General features: G+C 36.5%; 1 protein-coding gene across 2 annotated transcripts in view; it reads left to right on the forward strand.

Annotated features, from left to right (window-relative positions):
* The window catches only part of LOC311443543 (transcription initiation factor TFIID subunit 4-like), a 143,499-nt gene extending 125,796 nt beyond the window's left edge, over window positions 1-17,703 (forward strand). For both annotated transcript variants that reach the window (XM_084533808.1, XM_084533807.1), the window contains exon 15: window positions 15,878-17,703. In XM_084533808.1, coding sequence (XP_084389934.1) covers window positions 15,878-16,045 — 168 coding nt within the window. In that variant the 3' untranslated portion in view covers window positions 16,046-17,703. The remainder of the gene's footprint in view (window positions 1-15,877) is intronic.
* The last annotated feature ends 1,631 nt before the right edge of the window (window positions 17,704-19,334 follow it).

Genomic DNA, 19,334 nt, shown 5'->3' on the forward strand with positions numbered 1-19,334 from the left:
AATTTTCTAGAGGTTTTTTAAAAAGCTATTAAGCAAAATAGCTTGCAGTGCATAGCCTTGAATCTTCACAGAAAATAGAGAGAAACACAAAACGTCTCTAAGTGAGCTAAAAAAAATTATAAGGAGGAGTTAATCTTTCTCTTTCCCTCTGAGGTGGGTTGTTTCCTATTGCCTTTAAAACACTGCTGCTAAGACAAATTAGTTAATAGTTGTAAGGCCTTATCCAGAGCCTTAATCGTAGCCTGTAATGTTGTGCTTGGCATGTAATTAAAAATCTAAATACAGTGATAGGTGAAGACGTTTGGTAGTACCATTGCTCTCTATGGGGATGATTATGATTTTTTTGTTGTTGTTTTCTAACAAGTCTTTGTTAACTGGAGTAAAACACAAACATTTGGGAAATATCAAACTTAAAAGCTCATCGATGATATATAGCTAAACTATTTTGTTATCAAATATTTTAATTTAAAATCGATTTCCTTTTTCCTTTCCAAGATTTCTAGAGGTAAATTCTCTCCCTATTTATTTCTGAGAAAACTTGTTGGAAAAAGCAGAGGGGTTTGGGGTGGTTTTGTATTGTATTGTTGTTTGTTTTGTTTTGTTTTGTTTTTCTTTTCTTTTTATTTAAGCAAAACCTTTTTCATATCTTGCTGCAAAAAAAAAAAAAGGGGGGGGGGGAAGGCTGATACAGGTAAGGAAGAGTTAAACAGAAATTGAGCGGGGATGCTGGGGGGCAGCAGTGCTGCAGAACATAGCAGTGTTCGTGCGAAGGCAAGTCATTTCCCGAAACACTGCAGACACATGGCCTGAGGCAGTCTAAAACCTTTGGAGACCAAAATGGCTCGCAGGAGTTAGAAGTAATAAGGTGTTTTTCCCTTCTTTCTCCTTCACTGAAATTCTGTAAGGTTGCTATGCATTACCAAGGAACAATGCCACTATTTTTGTGTTTTATATGGGTATTAAGATCCATTACAATTTGACATTTTTAAGATTGGTTATCCTGTAGTTTGGTGTTAAATTGAAGTTGTTTGTTTTGAATTTAATTCTTTCATTTTTCAAAGGAAAAAAAGGCAGCACTGCTGTGCTGATAGCTTACTGAAGTATGCCAGGGTTTGATGTTTGAATTGAATGTTTGCTATCCCAAAATACAGGCAAAATTATCTTTAAAAGAACTCTAGATTTTTTATTTTTTATTTATAATCATTTTAATCTCTGAAAGATGCTTTCTGGTTAGCTTTTCACAATCAGATTGTAGAAGATATTGTGCATATATCTTTAAGGCATAGCATTTCTGGGATTATTTTTAACACTATGTTACACATCCGAGATGTATTGTGCTTAATGCAACCTGCTTATGATTATTACAACCCTATATGTTTGCAGCAGCTAAATAAACTCCACATCAAATAAATTACTGCAGCAATGTTATTAGGCCAGCAGCAATGTTAAGGACATCTGTTAACTCTTTTTCAAATGCCCTGTCCTTACTCGTTTATTCTAAACATTTCTGTTGTTAATTACTACTTAAGTATGTGAAATCATCATTCAAAAGTAGCTGTGAAGACCTGCTTAGGAGGACTGAGGCAGGCTTGGGTCCCGTTCTCAGCCTTACTCCAGATGCAACGGACCCATAGCTTGTTGTTTTAGGTTGAACACTTAAAAGTCAGGTAAATCAGGACAGTTGACACGTATTTTTGTTACTGTAGTTCCAGCAACAGACATGGTGTACGGCATGGTCTGAGCAACTTCCCCCACTTAGGCCCTGAAAGTCTAACTTCTTGCTCTTAGTGAAGAAATTTGCAGCAAAACTTTCTCTGTCAAAATGCATTTTTCTCAAAGATAAGATGTTTAGCAAAAGTACATCTGTCTCCAAACTATATTTATGAAGAAGGTTTCTCTGCTCCTGAGATTACATTTCTAGTGAAGCTGCGAGCCTGTTGCCCAGTGGCTGTGGCACCTGGGACACGAAGGCTGGACGGGGCCTTTGCCCCTGGGTTGGCGACTCCCTCTGCCACTTGCCATTGTTATAATGCAGACTGAAATCTTCCAAAATGGAAATGGTCCCTGATTTGGTTACCATTACGTGGTAAAGTGGTGCCTATTAAAACCCAACTCAGAGTTCTTTTAAAAATCTTTTCATTTGAAATTCGTGTGAGACCGCAAGGTGTTTTGCTAGCTCGCAGCAGGAGTGGCTTAGGTCACCATCTTTATTTGTAATTTAGTGAATTGTAGATATTTTGATCATGAAAACAAACAAATAGGGTGATGTTTTTCAGATGTTAGATGATGATACTTAAGTAGAACTCTTATAAATTAAAAAACAAAACCAGAAGCAATTATAAAAGGATCCACAAAGAGCCTGTATAGACGGTGTCTAAAAGACTTCTGTTGGGAACTTTGCCAGAATAGTGTGAATTTACATAGCTTTTCATCAACATTGTATGAAAAATAGATGCAAAGTAAAGGAGTACTCAATAAGTATGTTTCGCTTTTGTCATCTGAATATTGTCTGATTTTCAAATTACAGTCTTACATCTCAATGTGATTGAAGAAAACCTCTAGCATATACTTACAGCGCTGCCAATTCAAGCATTTTCTTTTCTTTATTACTGGAATTCAGTTAATCACAAAGTGCGTGGCTCATTGCAGTGTGTGAGGCTGTGGGGGATCCCAGCTCTGATAGGAACCTCTAGTTAAATGATTCATCTGAGAACAGACTGAGCGACCAAGGACAGGAAGAACTGCTTGCAAGCATTAAGGGTCCCGGCTGCAAAAGGGCATCCCTTCCTCTGCCTCTCTTCCTTTTCTGGTGAGACCAAGGCGCTTAAGCAGAGTTTGAGCGCTTCACCTCTGGTTGCAAAGCCCAGCTCTCGCCTGTGCTGCCGCCAGCCCTGGTGAATGCCTCTCCCCGAGTGAGATTCTCACACATGCTCTGTAGAGGCTGTCAGATAAGATCATGGCTTGGCCAACTTTTATTTATGGGCCAATGAATTATGCAGCTGGGGTAATTAGATGTTTTTGTTTTGTGAATCAGGATTATGCTCCTGGGGTGCCAACCTAGGAAAGCCTGCGAAACTGCATAATAAAAGTCATTTTTATGCAGAGGTAGAAATATTTGAATGCAAAAGAGAGTGTGTGTGTGTGTGTGTGTAGGGAAGCTAATGTCTTCCTGCATTTGGAGAGGAAGAGTGAAGTGTAAACTCTAGCTGTTATCCATTAAAGCTTTTATTTCTCTTGCATTGTATAGCGAAGGAAGAGACTGTTTTAGCATAAACTCCAAAAGAAAACATGTATTCCTCTCCTCCCCCAAGTACAGCTACAAAATACAGATGCTTTTGTGTAGTTGGAAAACACTTAGGGAGTTACATTTGTGTATTTGGGGAGTCTGTGTATATGTATAGTTGCTGCATTCTATTTTGTTTAACAGAACCCTGATTACAACTAAAGTTTAATATACTTTAATCACATCATAGTTTCTATGGTGTCCTTCAATTGCATATTTTAGAAGACATTTGAGGTAGCAGACTAGTATATATTTTTGACTTTTCTAACCTACATGCCTTATGTTTGTGCCTCAAGATAACATTGAATAACATATTTAAACTACTCATGTGTGAAAAAGCAAAATTATATCCCATGAACTGATTTCTTCACACATTCAAAAAAATCAAATTCCCATTTTGTTCAGATACTAAACAAAAATCAGAAGGGAAACAATGTTTTTTAGAAATGATACTGTATTTCAAAATAGTGAAGATGTGAATACCTTTAATGAAAATGTATGGTGCTCATTTTAAAAGTTAAATCATTTTACAAAGGTAGTCTTTTCTAAATGTAGTTTTCATTATGAAGGCATTACAGTCTGGTTCAGTTGATAATGAGTCAGAGTTTACTGAGCTGTTATAATTTAATATTTCAAGTTGAAAATAGATATTGTAAAATAGTAATTGGTGATTACCATATTTGCTTCTTTCTTCAATTTCATCACCCATAAGAACTAGTGCTGTCAAGTGCTGCTGCTGTATTTACATATAATAAAACCAGAGGTGCATATGTTCTTGTGGATATCATTAGTTTTTATTATATATATTTATGTTTTATATATGTCTGTGTGTATGTAGTAGTTCTGTAGAGGTATGTATAAATCATTATACCAAGGCCATGGTCGTTCACGGATTTTAATTACTGTGTGGCTATTCTTTGAGTTTTTGTAAACAAGGCAGACTTTAAATTTAAAAGCAGTATGCCAGATGAGCTGTTCTGGCAGCCCTTAGAATTAAAGCTCAGGCTTTCAAATTCCTACATCTGAAAATAGAACTTGGTGACATGGGATGCTAGTCTTTAAAAACAAAACAAACAAAAAAGAACCCAATAACAGTAAAAGTTTCAAGCATCCCTGCTCAATTCACAGAATCTGGCCCATTTTCCTAACTTTGGAGAGAATTTAGGTTGATTTACCATAAAATTAACTTTCTATTTTTCAGTATGTTGCTGTTCTTGTCTCTTTAATTTCTAAGGTGACTCAGTAGTGAGGTGGTAAGGTGTTACAGTAGTCTAGCTGTATGTGCAAAAACCAGATTAGAATTGCTCTACTGTATAGCATGACTTGGTTAGACAGAGGCTGAGTCAAGCAGTGTGGGCAACATTGCTAAAATATTAATGTTTGTTCTTGGAAATTGTTGAGTCCACTGTAGTTCCACTGAAGGTGATGCAGTGTTCAAAATAGGAGCATAACAGAAGCAAAGCACTTCGTAAATGAATATGTAATGAACGTGGCAGGATCTTGAGCAATGCTTTTCAGAATAAAGGATATTCTGGCTACCGATCTGTTTTATTAATTGGGGGAGGAGGGATATCATATAATCTGGTCATCATTTTGCTGCAGTTTAATTTTAAAAGAATAAATATAAGCTAATATCTAAGAGTGGTAGTTAGCAAGAAAAGCCGATACGGGATTATCAAGGTTAGGGTTCAGACAGAACAGATGGTAAAATAGTTATAACCTACTGTACCATATGTTACTGCTGCACACATTCAGGTAGCATATTATATGTATTGTGAGGGAAGATCAATGATCTTAACACAGGTTTTTAGAAAGACCAAAAAATAAGCTCCTGAAAAACTAACTTGATGATTTCAGGCCAGATTAATGAACCGTTATTGAATTCAGTATTCCAGAAAGGGATACAAGAAATTATGCATAGCATGCAATTGTTTGTTTTAATTCCCAAAAAGCTAAAATGAAGGTTGTGTTTCAGGAAGTCTATTTCAGGCTCGTTATACTTGAATTTCTGGGATAAGTATTTAAAGAAAAAGCAAATTTACAGCACTTGAATTTTGATTATTAAAACTGTTTTTTTTTCTTTTTTCGTAACTTGTCATCAGGGGTCAGATCACCAAAAGAGCATGCAACCTCATTAAGGTGCCAATGAAATGATAAATTACTTATCAGAAACAATTGCAGCCTCACTGTGTTAGAGCACTTCTGAAAATCTGACTCCTGATCTATAATTTCTGCTGTTATTAAGACGTTTTTTAAAGAACCCATTAAATTAATGAAAAGAATACCATGAAAATGTGAAGGTGAAAGACAAGAAAGAGAAAAAAGGGTTAATCAAGTCAGAAGTACTGGGAGAAGAAGTGGAATGGTAGCAAAGAAGAAAAATGAAGGCAGAGAGTTGTGATTTGGAGTGGTGCTAAAGAGCCTCTGGGCTTGAGATTCATCTCGCATTTTATAATGCTCATGTTGTGTTGTATCATAATGCACTTGCTTCTACTAGAGCTAGCTTTTTCTCGTCTCTTATTGCCAATGGTAAAAATAGGCCAGTAGCATCATTCCATACTATTGAGCGCATTCTAAATTCCACACTGTTTTTTTTACTTGCCTCTCTAATTAATTTAGTAATCCTCTTCACTGTGTGCATGTGCGCATTTGGGTATGTCTGCTCTGTTGCCCTCTTCCGTCATCTGTTCGAGTTCTCACATTGCTGATGATTGGTTGTGCCAGCTCCCTTCCAAAGACAGTGAATATATTACACTCCACTGCCTTTTGTTTAACTTTGCCAAAAAAATCCCATCATGAATCTCTGTTTTTGGCTGGTACTTCTGGGAAAGATTCTTCTATAGTTGCAGCCCTCTTTTTTATATATTACTCATTTTTATTTTATTTTGGGAGTAATTAGCTATGTGAGACATCAGTGTAAATATTGATCATTGTCATTTTTGGGGACCTATGAGTAATATATAATATTATATAATTTTTTCAATTGAAGACTAGGTTATGGTAGCTATGATATTTACTTGCTAATTCAGCTTTTCCTGTAGGTAGTCTGTCTGGTTTACCAGAATAGAAAAGATGAGAAGTTATCTCTAACTAAGATTAGAGCTTTAACATCTGGAAACAATGTTTTTGTACATCACTGTCTCCTCTGTGATTATCTGTAAGACTGAAGATATTTTTCTTTAGATATTGATATTGGTATGGATTACTCAATCATTTTTTTTTTTGTTACCGCAAGATGCAGTTGGTTAGAGGATCTTCTTGAAAGCTTTCATGTTGCATTTGTTCCCACTTTATAAAAATAGGTGGATCTGGGATAATTATGGGAGTGCAGGAGGGTTAACTAAAAAAGCAAGATTTTTTTTAATGGCTTGGTTTGAAATTCAAGGCTTACTCTGTGTTGGTTGTGTTGAATAGAATTTTAAAATGTTGGTTCTTTGCTTTGTGGTGAAATGGGTTGGAGGAGGATGAGGATTTTGGTATTCTTGAGGAAAAGGGGGAGATTACATATTTTTTTCAAATGTTAGGAAAGTGTAAACTGTCATCATTGTGTTTATAAGTTAAACTGATCTGCCTTTTAGTCAAGGAAAAAGGAAAAACCTGGATGGAAACTAAGAGGTTAGAGGAGAGTACCAAGGAGAAGTTATTAAAAATTATGATGGAAGTATGTATGTTGAGGCAATTTGAAGATGGGCAGCAAGTCGGATCGAAGTCTGGAGGGCAGACAGCAATGAAGAGTGGTGGAGGCATGCGGTCATGAAACGTTCCTGTCCTAAGTCCTGGAGAACTGATCCTGGCGTGAAGGAAAGAGAGAAGCAGGAGGCTTGGAAAAGGACTTGGGAAAGAGTATATCTTGATGAACAGCAAACTGTGACCATTACATGCAAGGGACTGCCTTCATATTGTAGAAGGAAAAACTATAGATCATATTAAATGGGGGCCACTGCTATGAGCTTCCTGCTGTCTTGTAGGATGGAAAACACAGTTTCCTTCTGGAAGGCATTTTTTCAAAAACTATTTGTGCTGGTGTGATATAAGGTTTTTTGGACTTATTCTGAACAGAAAACCCCACTAACTTAGGAAGAGTCAAGAGAATTAATTGTAAGAAACAGAAACATTAAGAAATAAAGGAATGGGTAGCTAAATGATTCAGAGACTTCTCCCTGCTGAACTCCGTCATTTCTCCCTAATGTCTGAAATACATCAGGCCTTAATTATATTTCATGATATTTGCAGTAATAGAAAGTGTGTTAACCATCTTCCACATTTTATTTATAAACATTGATGTCTTTTTTCCTGTACACTGGACTGTTTTCTGACAATGTGTTTATCCTGCAAGCTGAAGGTATTAGCATTTAAGGCTTAATTTTATTGCCACTCAATTCTGAGATAACCGCACTGCCTGCTTGCTTTTGCTTTATTTAACGGATTGGGTATATGAATTAGGGCCATATACTACCCTCAATCCACAGAGGAGCCTCTGGTAATTATAGCAAAAGGTTTATACCACTATTCTTAGATTGTAACTAATCTGCTAGCAAATTTTGCACTGAAAAAAAAATATATTGTGCCAAGAGCTGGTAGATCTGTGGCTATTTTTGCCCTTTGTTTGGCAGGTAGTGCAAAAAGTCACTTGATTGGCACTTGCACAATTGCTGGGAGTGCACAAGATGGCCCACAGTTGCAAACATAATTATTTTAAAGTCTGGGTTATACATCATAATTAGGCTTAAGAACTGAAAGTCAGTGGAGATGAATGAGGGCAATTCATGCTCTCAAGGGTTGAGAAAGTGATTTTGAGTTTAGATTTCACATTTGTAATTTTTTTTTTCCCCACAAGTATTAAGATGTAGATACTTTTCTCTCTGTCTCCCTCTCTTCCTCCCTTGGGAGGACTGGCAATATACGAAACAGCTATATGATGGCTGTGTCTCACCTTAAATAGGTGAGATGTAGCTAGCACATGAGGTGGCCAAGGTGCACTTCTTAATGCTAATTTTCTTCTTAATCAGAAACAGCTACGAATGAATCTAGACCCCCACAGTTAGCCGGTCCCCTACAGTTGTTCTGCTCAGCATGTCTTCCAGAACAGGCCAAAAAAGCAATCTTTACTGGCTAGCAATTATGTATATTTTAATTAGATATTTAAACAATTAAATTTTACAGCTATATGTGTCTAGAGATTGATGAATGTCAAGAATATTTTAATTATTTTAAGTTTCTGATTAAATGAAAGTCACAATCATACAGGTTAGGAAAGAAGGGGCCACCCACTATGTAAAACTGCGATAATTTTAAACTAATATCAAGGATTACCACAAGAGAAAAATCAGATGGGAATCAAATATGATTCAAGGGAAATGTGAATCCTGCAAGTTCAGCTGTAGGGCTTCTCCTAAAGTTAGTTTGACATTTCTCCTTTCCCAGTGAGAGGGAATACAGGCATGTACAGCAAGGTTGGAGTACAGTAATATGGGCAAATCCCTTAAAAGAGGAAAAGAAAAACAACAACAACAACAAAAAATGCTAATATTGAAAGATGAGAAGGGAAAAGCACCACAATGCTTGAAAAATAACAATAAAAAAATTGGCAGGATTAGTATTTCAAAGGGAGCAGCACTTGATTAAACGTTTGGAAAGCATGGGAGGAGAAACATTCCAAGCAAAATGAAAATATATGTGTATGATGGAAACAGGATAAATAGAATATTCAACTTATAATTACCACTGCAAGAATGCAGTCCAAACTGAGAGTTCTTAATCAGGTAAAATTGTCATTGCTTTTAAGTCCAAGTAAGGCAGTGAATTGTGGTAGGTATGAGATGTTTGTGGATAAAGATGTTGGCAAGATCTGTGGTTGCAACGAGGAGCAGGTCCATGAACAAAGTAAATGAAAAGACCTGGAGACTGCACCACCTGAGTAAATTGTGAATGTGTTACAAGAAAATAGAGGATACAAGACATGTTTTTATCACATACCAAGTGAGGAGTGAGGGATACAAAAAGATCTTTGAAGGGTGAAAAGTCCTAGCAGAATGCAGACCTGTATCTCTGTGCAGGAAAAACTTGAGCTTCTCTTTCCCTCATTAATGCAGTGATTATGCAGAGATCTGCTTGGATAAGGTGTTTAAGAATTTGAAATTATTTGCAGTCTGGTTTCTTCTTGAGAATGACCTGTTGAGGACTGGGCAGTTGAGCAGTTACCTCCCTTGAGCAGGTAAATGAAATAGCCCATATCTACTTTACTCTTACTTGTGTTACTGGTTTCCAGTGGGGCAGAATTCTCTTCCTCCCAGATTGTTTCTCTCTGAAATGTTGCATAACTTGCTTTTTGGCCCTGTTCTCATTCATTATTTCTTTTTTTTTTTTTTTGGGGGGGGGACGTTCTCTTAAAAGAAGGAGTAGGTGGTCAGGTTGGTAGTAGATGCTGAGTTCTTTCAGCTGGAACTTTTTGGTGTGATGCTGTTTTACAAAGCAGGTTTTCAATTATAATGGTACTTGCATATGTGACTTAGCTTAGCATAATAAAGGCAAAGAGCAGATACGTATAAAGCATTCTTTTTGTAATGGCAGTCCATTTAGTTGGGTTGAAAAAACATTGTGTAATTATAAACTAAAATGATCACATCTAAAGAAAAATTCTTCACTGTATCCATGTCTTAGTATGATTTACCTTCCTCTTACTATTTCTTAATATAAAAATTACTGCATGCTGTCTTTGAAATGTTGCAATTGTGTTGGTATTTGAAGTACTTGTAAATACTTGTGCAAATCAGTTTTTCTGATGTTTGTCTGCAGGGTGAGGTGTGTGTTTATGTGCCCAGGGGAAATGAGACGCATTTGCATCCAAGAGGGTGTAGCAAGCAAACGCGTGCCAAAACGGAGTCTGTAGGAACAGTTGTACTAAAATAGTATAGGATAGAAATGCTTGCAAAGAAAATAACTAGCTGCCTAAGAAATCATGGTATCTAATCCTCACTGTAAATGTTGCTGATCTGAAGGCCTAAATGATAGCTTTTGGTGATGAATCTTTCTAAAGACATCTGTAATGCCACCATATTGTGCATATGAAGATGCACGGTCTTTCCGTGGATATAATTATGTTTCATACAGTATTGTTAATCTTTGGGATGCTGATGAACAGTTACTATTTACTTTTCTGTACTTCAGGGGAGTACTGATTTAAGGATGTTTCAGCTTTCATTTAAATCAGTGAAATCATTACTATTAGCCTCGGTAAGTGCTGAATTAAACCCTAAATTATGTGGGACAGCTAATCATACATAATATTATACCTGTTTTTCGTGTATAAAGTGCCTGTCAGCCAGAGATCTAATAGCACTTTATGCAAGCAATTCTTATTGCTGCAAAAATATCTCCAGAATATTTCTTACAATCCAAGACCTGTTAGCATAAGGCCAGACTAATGTATACTTTATTTTACCACTCCTCTTCAGTTCATGGAGGTTGGAGAGACAAAATTCCTTGTATTTTTTTACTCCATAGATTGCTTGGCTTTGAATTGTTCCTGTATGATTCCCACTTTCAGACTTTGGCTTGAAGTGCAAGTCTGCCACAAGGATGTGCCACGTAGCCTGGGAAGAAAACCAGCAGATCTTTTATCATTATTGCCTTGTCTCTCTGGGTCACAGAGAAGCAATAGCCGCAGTTCAAGACTATGTTCAAAGGAGAGATGTCAGGACTGAATTGTTTTCTGGTGAAGGAACGATGGATAAAATATTAAATGCAATCTTCTATTTGCCCTTATCTTTGTGTTTCCTGACAAGAATATCACAGTGTATTTCCATGGTTCTGTAATTCAGTGCCTTTAAAAGCTGAAGGTATACAGATTAGTGGAAAAAAAAACAAAGGAAAAAAAGAAAAAAAAAAAAAAAGATTTAATTGTTCAACAGTAGAAATCACTGCTATAACACATATGTTTGTGTTATGTGAAAGCAATTATGTTATGTGTTATGTGAAAGCAATTCTGTTTCAAACAAGGAACAGCACACTTATGAGAGTTACTCAGTTTAACTTTCATTCTCCTGCTGCTCTAACCATTGTAATTTAATGCACAAAGACGTTTTTACTTTCCAAGCAGTAGGGGAGTTTGTCCATGAAAATTTTGGATGAGGTGTACCTGTTTTTCTCAGTCCACTTTCTCAGTACCCTTTAAACCTTCTTGGAAATACTGACCAAACCTGGTGCGTGTGGAGGGGGTGAAGTAGAAGAGGGAAAGAGGCAGGAAGGAGCTTGAGACCAAGCCCATGAAAACCACCATGAGGACTGTTAGCTCGGGCACAGGGAAGATGAGATATGCTGGTATTGGCAGCGAGGAGAAGGCTGCAATATAAGCTCGACAAGTTTTGGGATAGGTTTGTCTTAGGGGCCCTGTGTGCCGGGTGGGTGATGAGCATAGGCTCGGTGGGTCTGCCACCCCAGGGGGGAATGCTCACCCGGCTGGCTTGGGAGGATGGGAGAAGAGCTGGGTGTGGGGTGGTGCTGAGGCCATTCCGAAGGGAGGTAAAACCCCAGGGGGCATCTGTGATATGTGGAGGGTGCTACAGTGGACTGAGGATATTTCTGGGGGAGATGAGAGGTGATGAACGCAATGTAGAGGAGCGGGTTTTATTGTGGTAAGAGGTATTACCAGAGAAATGCAATACATCTGGAAGAAATGAGGCTTCATTAGTTTCTCTGTTCACAGGAGTATTTGTTTTAATTTCTAGAGTGTATGTTTCTGTGGTAGACAGTTATGTATGTTTACCTAGGAATCTACCAACTCTTTGGTTGTTGCTTTGTTTTGAACCACAGCAGAATAAAAATTATTCTGCTTTTCCAGCAGCATGAGTTTTCTCACAGAAGACGATCATAAAAATAGCAAACAAGCTGAGATGAGTGGCCCAAATCTCGTGTCACATCTAACATAAAATTGGAATTGCTTCAAAATGTGCACGCTGAACCAGTTATTACTTCAATTCTTCTTCTTAAGCCATAGTTTCAACCTAGGTAGCTTCCAACAATTGAATTAAGCTTGACAGACCAACAATGTTATTTAAAATACTGTAAGTTGTATATACACACGTCAGCTAAGCGTATCTGAAGTGTATTAAAGCTCATTAAAGTTGATGGAGTCTGACTGTTTCAGTGGGTCTTGGATTACAGGTTAACAGAGAGCATGGCACCATGGCCTTTTTTTTTTTTTTTTTCCTTCAAATTCCTGCATTTAATTTGATTTTCGGTGAATTTCTCTTTCTGGCTGTACCACGGCATGGTCCTTGCTGGCAGCGGGAGTTGTGTGGGTCTTCCCAGAAAGCCTCTTTGCGTGGGTGCTGCACAGTGCAGAATAATTCAGTTGCTCTCTGCTGTCTTCCTTACTGTCCTGTGAGATCTGCAGCTACCAAGTTCAAGGCAGTCACCAGCCGCCTTAGTAGTACAAGAAAGAAAAATTGAAGCAGCAAGGGAAAAGAGACAGTGGGGAAAAAGGAGAGGACAAGATGGAATGGGAAAAGAAGTTGCTGTAACTCATTTATGTAAGTCATTTCAAAATGAAGAGGCAGAAAGAGTCCATACATAAATTGTATAAATTGTATTATTTTTTTCCCTGGTCTCAAACATCTTAAATTTCCCCAAAGTTATAAATAGAAGTTCACTGATACAAAAACTGGTACTGATGTGTATTTGAGTGGGTGTGATTTGGTAATAGCTTGGGTGTGGCAGGCAGGAAACAAAGGATGTAAACAACCTATAACCATTTTTTTTTTTTATTAGAGCTTTTATCTTTGTAACTCTTACTAGTTTCCACAGATACAAACAAGATCAGGCTTGTTTGTATTGATGAAAAGCCTGACATGCTGATTTAAAAAATAAATAAATAAATAAATAAATCTTGAGTAAAACTTGTATTTCTTCAATTCCACCATTGCTGGCAATTAGCTAGGCTTGTATTCATGTATATAATTAAAAAAAAAAAAAAAAATGTGGCATTTAGTACTGTACTTAATGTAGCATACCAAAGAATAATGTTGAGTACAGTACAGTACCAAACAAATTGGTCTTTAATTTAAATTAGAGATCATATTGACAGATACACGTTACTGTCCTGTCAATTTACAACTGTGCTTTTCTACTTTCTAAAAACATTCTTACAATTTTTTTCACCTTATGAGAGAGAATTACAGGGTGTTATCAGGTAACTGAGTAGCTCACAAGCACAGTTATGAATGTGCATAGCTTAATTTCGTGTTATGGTGTTGCATTAAGTATATGCTCTTACCACTCAAAAGTTCGGTACCTCAAGTGATAAATGCAATAAATATGACTTACCTCATCTTAATTCCAGCTACTCTGTCCAATAAATATAAAGCAATTATTTGCTGTATAGGTACCTCAAGTATTAAATAAATGGTTTTATATGAAGAAATATATATATATATAAACTATATAATATTATATAGTTTATATGTAATATATTATATATATAACATATATTTTATATATATATGTATAAATTGCTTTTCTATTAATATTTGGTTAAGTGTGTGTAGGATGGTTCTGGTCCAGTAAGCTACAAATAGTATTTTTGAAGAGTTTCTTGTCATGAGTTTAAGGTGGCCACATTGCTAAGTGTTTTTGTTATGTTCAGGAACTGCAGTCAGCATGGATCTGAAAGAACTATTACTTGGAGCAGGGGGAAAGATTCACCATATCAGAGACAGAGAAGAGACATATTTTTGAGTCAGCTTGTTCAAAATAAATATAGACATGGTAGTTCCTTGGAGAGTTGGAAATAGTGGCAACAGCCCTGGCAAAACAAATGCATGGTAAGAGCGCAGACAAGAAGCAGCTTAAGGTAGGGTATTGTTTCAGACCTGTGAAAGATAAAGAGTATGAGTTTAAATGATGCTATTTCTTTTAGGAATGCAAAGTGTTTTTGCATAAGGGCTGAATAAATTCAGAGCACCACTAATGGATTGTGCACTGGGGATGTGTCTGTCTTCAGCATGGATGAGCAACCCTTGGAGCTGCAGCACATGCTTTTCCTATGAGCAGTGAGGCTAGGTGGTAAATCAATTAATCTATTAACAAAAGCTACTTTATACTGGAGAACAGAAACCCTAAGACCAAATGCTCGTGGCACTTGAAGGTTGTGGGCTTCTCCTTCTCTTGCCTCTAAGCTTAGCCACATTCATTTAACTACATTAAGCATTTTTTGTGGTTATAAGAGAATAGGATTTGCCCCACTACTGTAATTTAATAGCCAGATATAGTAGAAATAACTTGAGCAGTATAGTTCTGCAGGTGAGTCTGATTTTGCCAGTACACAGAGAGAAAAGTGAAAATAGTGTTATGTCTTACTTGCAATATACCATGTTTGTATCCTCTACAACCTTTCAGTACTAAAATTATGCTTAACTGTATTTTTAATGGCTAGAATCAAGATCCTACAATAAGTATTCCCTGGACAAAGAAAGGTAAGTTAAGAGCAGCAGTAAGTAAATTTGAAGTAGGTATATTTGAAGTAGGTATTTAAAAAGTTTTGAAAACTGTGCCAGATGCTTTAGAGGTTTGAAAAATAATTTAAACCTTTTTATGGATTAAAGTCTACTTCTGTAAGTCAGAACATTTTATTTCACCAGAAATCAATTGGAAGTACTAAAAATAATGGCTTTTTTTTTTTTTTTTTTCAAAAAAGGGTTGAATGTATCCATCTAGCACATTTCTCTTCTAAACTCAACAAGACTGCGGAGTTTATAAATTATGTCCTTTTATGTCCTAAATATTCAGATCATAGTGTGCTCTGGCCCCTAGTTTTTGAATGCTATTTCTATACAGAAGGCCAGAATGAAGTATTCATTAATTCAGTAGCTTTGGACCAATTACAATAAAACAAAACTAACAAGAGATTTAATATAGCACTAGAAAACATTACATCAATTTTAGTCTTTATCATCTTAAATGTCTGAGTTTTCCTTGCAATTTTTGTACTTAATTTTCCAACCTTTCAGCTGAGCACTGTGTTCTCTGGCAAGATTGTTTAGTATCTCCTCACAGCAAGCCTTTTTTCTTCAGTATGCCCAGAGGAATGGAGGTCCCCATGGGACTGCTGAGGTTATTATGGCAGTAGCAACATACCGGTACACCACTCACCTCTGTCCAGTCCTAGACAGGATTTGGAATAGCATTGTGCACACATTTGATACACCAAAGATGCCTTTATCTACTGCAATTAATTTTGTCCTAAAAAAGTCTCTTCAAATTGTAGTGGTCAATTACATCTATGGCTAACATGACTGTAGCAGGAGAATTAGCCAGATATGTTTGTTCCGTGTTGTAAATAAACAAGGTCTAGTCTCGTGTGCATGTTTTCACTTGTTTCTTTACTCTGGTTACTTGCTGAGGCTCAGAAGAACAGAAAAGGAAAAGGAAAAAAAAAAAAAAAAAAAAAAAAGAAGAGAGTCATGTAATACTTTCAGAATGAGGCTCATAACACATTTAGGCATTTAAAATAATCCAGCAGTTAGTAGTTGTAAACCTGAGAGTTGGAGGACTCTCCACTGTTGCAGGACTTTGAACTCTGCTGTGTTTTCTTTGTAGGGCCTCAGTATGTCTGGTGGAAGTCAGGCTGGCTTGGGGACTCCTTCATCCAGGCAGTATGCCCGACAGAAAATAACTCGCGTAAACCTCAGGGACTTCATCTTCTACATGGAACAGGAAAGAGAAACGAGCCATTCTCTCCTGCTCTATCGAGCTCTGCTTAAGTAAAGCCAAGAATTGTACTGATTTCTCCATACAGAAGCTCAACTTACATTGAAAAGCTGTCATTTTAATGTGCCTTCTATTTTTTTCAGAAGTCAATGTTCCAGTAATTTTGTTTTGTAAAATTGTCAGACACATGCAATAAATTCCCTTTATGTAAAAATTAAGGAAAGAAAAAAGAAAGAAAAAAATGTGCAAAAGGTTTTAAAATGTTAAATTCACAGATGTAACCAACTTCAAAGTCTTACTACATTTGGCCATTTTAGATAAGGCTAAAATAGATGGCATTGAAGTTACACAAATGGAAAGACTGCTGCAATGGCTTACATAAACCATCTCATAGCAAGGAGGATTGGGACAGGTTCACAGAATTGGGACCTAACCAGGGGATTGACCTTTTTGTTCATTTATGGTGCTGGTTTTCTTTTCCTTTTAGGTTTACTAGCACTGTTTCCAATGACTAACCATGGTGATACCTGATGTTATTTTAGATTAGTTCTAATTGCATTTTTTTGCACAGCTAAAAGAATAGCCAATGCACATTCTCACAAATTTTATATATTTAGGATTTTTGCTTTTACTGCACAGCTCTTTTCCTGAGCCATTTGCTGAACCAAATCCTAAGTGTATGAAATCTGTGCATTTGGGTCCCAGTGGAGTTACCTTGATTAGCTTCCAGTTGTTTTCTGAATCTATTCAACCTTTTGCACATTTGTAGCAGCTGGTTAGTAACATGAATCATTTTATTTTCTAAAATCTTAATTTATTTATTGCAGAGTATGGTTTAATGGTGGTTTTAAAGGAGAGTATTGTTCAGTAAAGGTTTTAGAGTATTCTATATGGATTTTTCAAGTCACAGTAAAGGAAGATTCTGGGATCCAGTTCCACTTTTAGTAGCTGTCACGAGAGCAGGGGTGACTCCTGCGAGCTCAGTGCCACTGGGCGGTCGGGGCAGCACTGCAGGGACTGGCAATGCTTTGCCTTGGACGATTGGACCTGAGGACTCCAGTCCAGAGAGGCTCATGAACAAGTGCATGACTTCAAGCATATGGGTAGTTTTAAGTACTTAAAGGTGGGAGGAATGCTTTTTAAATGCTTTGCTGAATTGGAATTTAAGGGGCCCACACCAAAGCCGAGCAAAGTTAGTGTGAGTCTTTTAAATGGGTACAGATAGGAATGTTAAGCAAGAAGCTGGGCACAAGTTGTACTTCAAACCTAACAGTATTATCAGTAACCATGGAAGGGAGACATTTGCTTATTTATCTTTTCAATTTTTACTATGTTTTGCTTGCCACTTTTTTGAGGCAATATTTTTTTTTTTGATGGGAAACCATAGCGAAAGCACAAATAGAACTATTTGTCCAATAGTTTTAAAAACAAAAGTTTTAATTATTTTTTAAGGTTTATGAAAAGCAGAAGAAAATTTATACTGCTGCTATTTAGCCAAAAGATTATTCATAAGGTATTTAAGGCCAGGAAGTGTAAAATTATGTTTTAAATGTATTGATAATTTGTACATATTGTTTATAAAGGCCTTGTGTTTATTAGAATTACGTTATTTTGATGATTTCTGTACATACTCGTAAATACCCCCAATTTGTGTGAAAACATACTCCCTTATTTGTACTTATTTTGTAAAGAAATAAAACAATTTACTAAAGTAACACATCGAGTGACATACAGTATTAATTTATCAAACATGAATTTCACATTGTCTTGTAGTTCTTAAGCACTGTTCAGAAACATTTTGCATTAAAATATTAACAGAATACCCACAAAGAAATATTAAAACCAAATACTCCAATGTTTTGTTGTGCTGATTCTTATCCTTTGTCAAACATCTAATAAAATTGTCAACAAACCTTGATGCTATTAATACAGTGAATGAATGCACTCAACAGTTGCTTTTTCAAAAGCAATTAGTCCAATAAGCACAACATAACATTCTTTCACTTTTTTTTCTGAGACTTGGGAGCCGAGTGGTGTAACAGGGTTGTACAAATAGTGCTAGCAAAGACTAATGTTCTTCAAGCCACAGTTTCAGTGCTCAGGAAAAAAAAAAAAAAAAGAAAAAAAAGAAAGGATCAGAACAATTTTGTTCCATCAAATTAGGTTAAAACCAGGCTATGTTTACTTTTTGGCCTTCATAATAAAAACATTTGCTGGCTGCACAACACAGTTTTATTGGAGTTTCTATGATATTTTAAAACCTGTTTTAGTGACACTGAGCAATGTTCTTAATTAAGTTATGTTGCTATGGTTTAAGGCCAGAAGTAGAAATTCAAATCAGTTTATGCTGATATTGCTGCATAAGAATACAGGGAAATAAGTAAAAAAGATATAAATGAAACTGTAATAAACTTTAAATAAGTGACCTGAAGTTACTAACTAAAAGAACATGTCCTAGCTTAACTTTTTTTAAAAAAAAGGCATATTTCTTCTAACAAAGTGATTGTTTCCACATGTCTTCCTTGCCTTAGTGCTATTTTGCAGTTAATGTTGTGATGTCATGGCTCAAACTTTCCATCTCAAGTTCACATTTAACTCGGTTGGTGCAGCCTGGAACTTTTCATGATGCCACCTTTGCAAACTGCTGTAAGTACTCGAGTTGCTTTATTGACCTATAAAAAAAAATACGGTAAACACCAAACTGAAGAAGAACAAACCAACCAATCACAAATACTTCAAATGGCTTTCTACATATATCTGAAAGCATCCTGCTTCCAACCTTGTGAGAGAGCTGTCTGCCTGCAATTTCAATGGGAGCAGGATGTGCTCAGCACCCCGCAGGTACTCAGTGTCCGGTCTGGCTTGCAGACAACTTATGCTGACCTCAGGGAAGGCTTTGCCTGAGTAAGAATGGCAGAACTGAGCATTTTTAAACATAAATGTGACGTGTTCACCTTTATCCCCTAGCTGAGAGGTAATTAATGGAAGAGGATACACAGACAAGTGTTCAGCCTCTGCTAGTACTAAGTATCCCTGTCAGGAGTGTGGGACAAAAGTGTATATAGGCTAAAAACAAGAAGCTGAACAGACTACTTAAGTTTTGAACTTAAAATGAACTCAATGTATGAAAGTAATAAATAAAACATCCTTTTTTTTCTTTTCTTTTTGTAGGACAAGGCTACATCAAGCTGAACGGAGCAAAAGGCCAGAGGAGACGCAATCAAAACTTCTCACCTTTCAAACAACAGGGAAAATACAGTGAGTGTTCCACCCTACTTGCTTATTTTTGATCATTTACTTTACAGAAATGTTTATGGCATGAAGTACTGTATAAGAAATGTGCATA

The sequence above is a fragment of the Aythya ferina genome, assembly GCF_964211825.1.
Source record: "Aythya ferina genome assembly, chromosome: 12".
Classification (NCBI taxonomy): domain Eukaryota; kingdom Metazoa; phylum Chordata; class Aves; order Anseriformes; family Anatidae; genus Aythya; species Aythya ferina.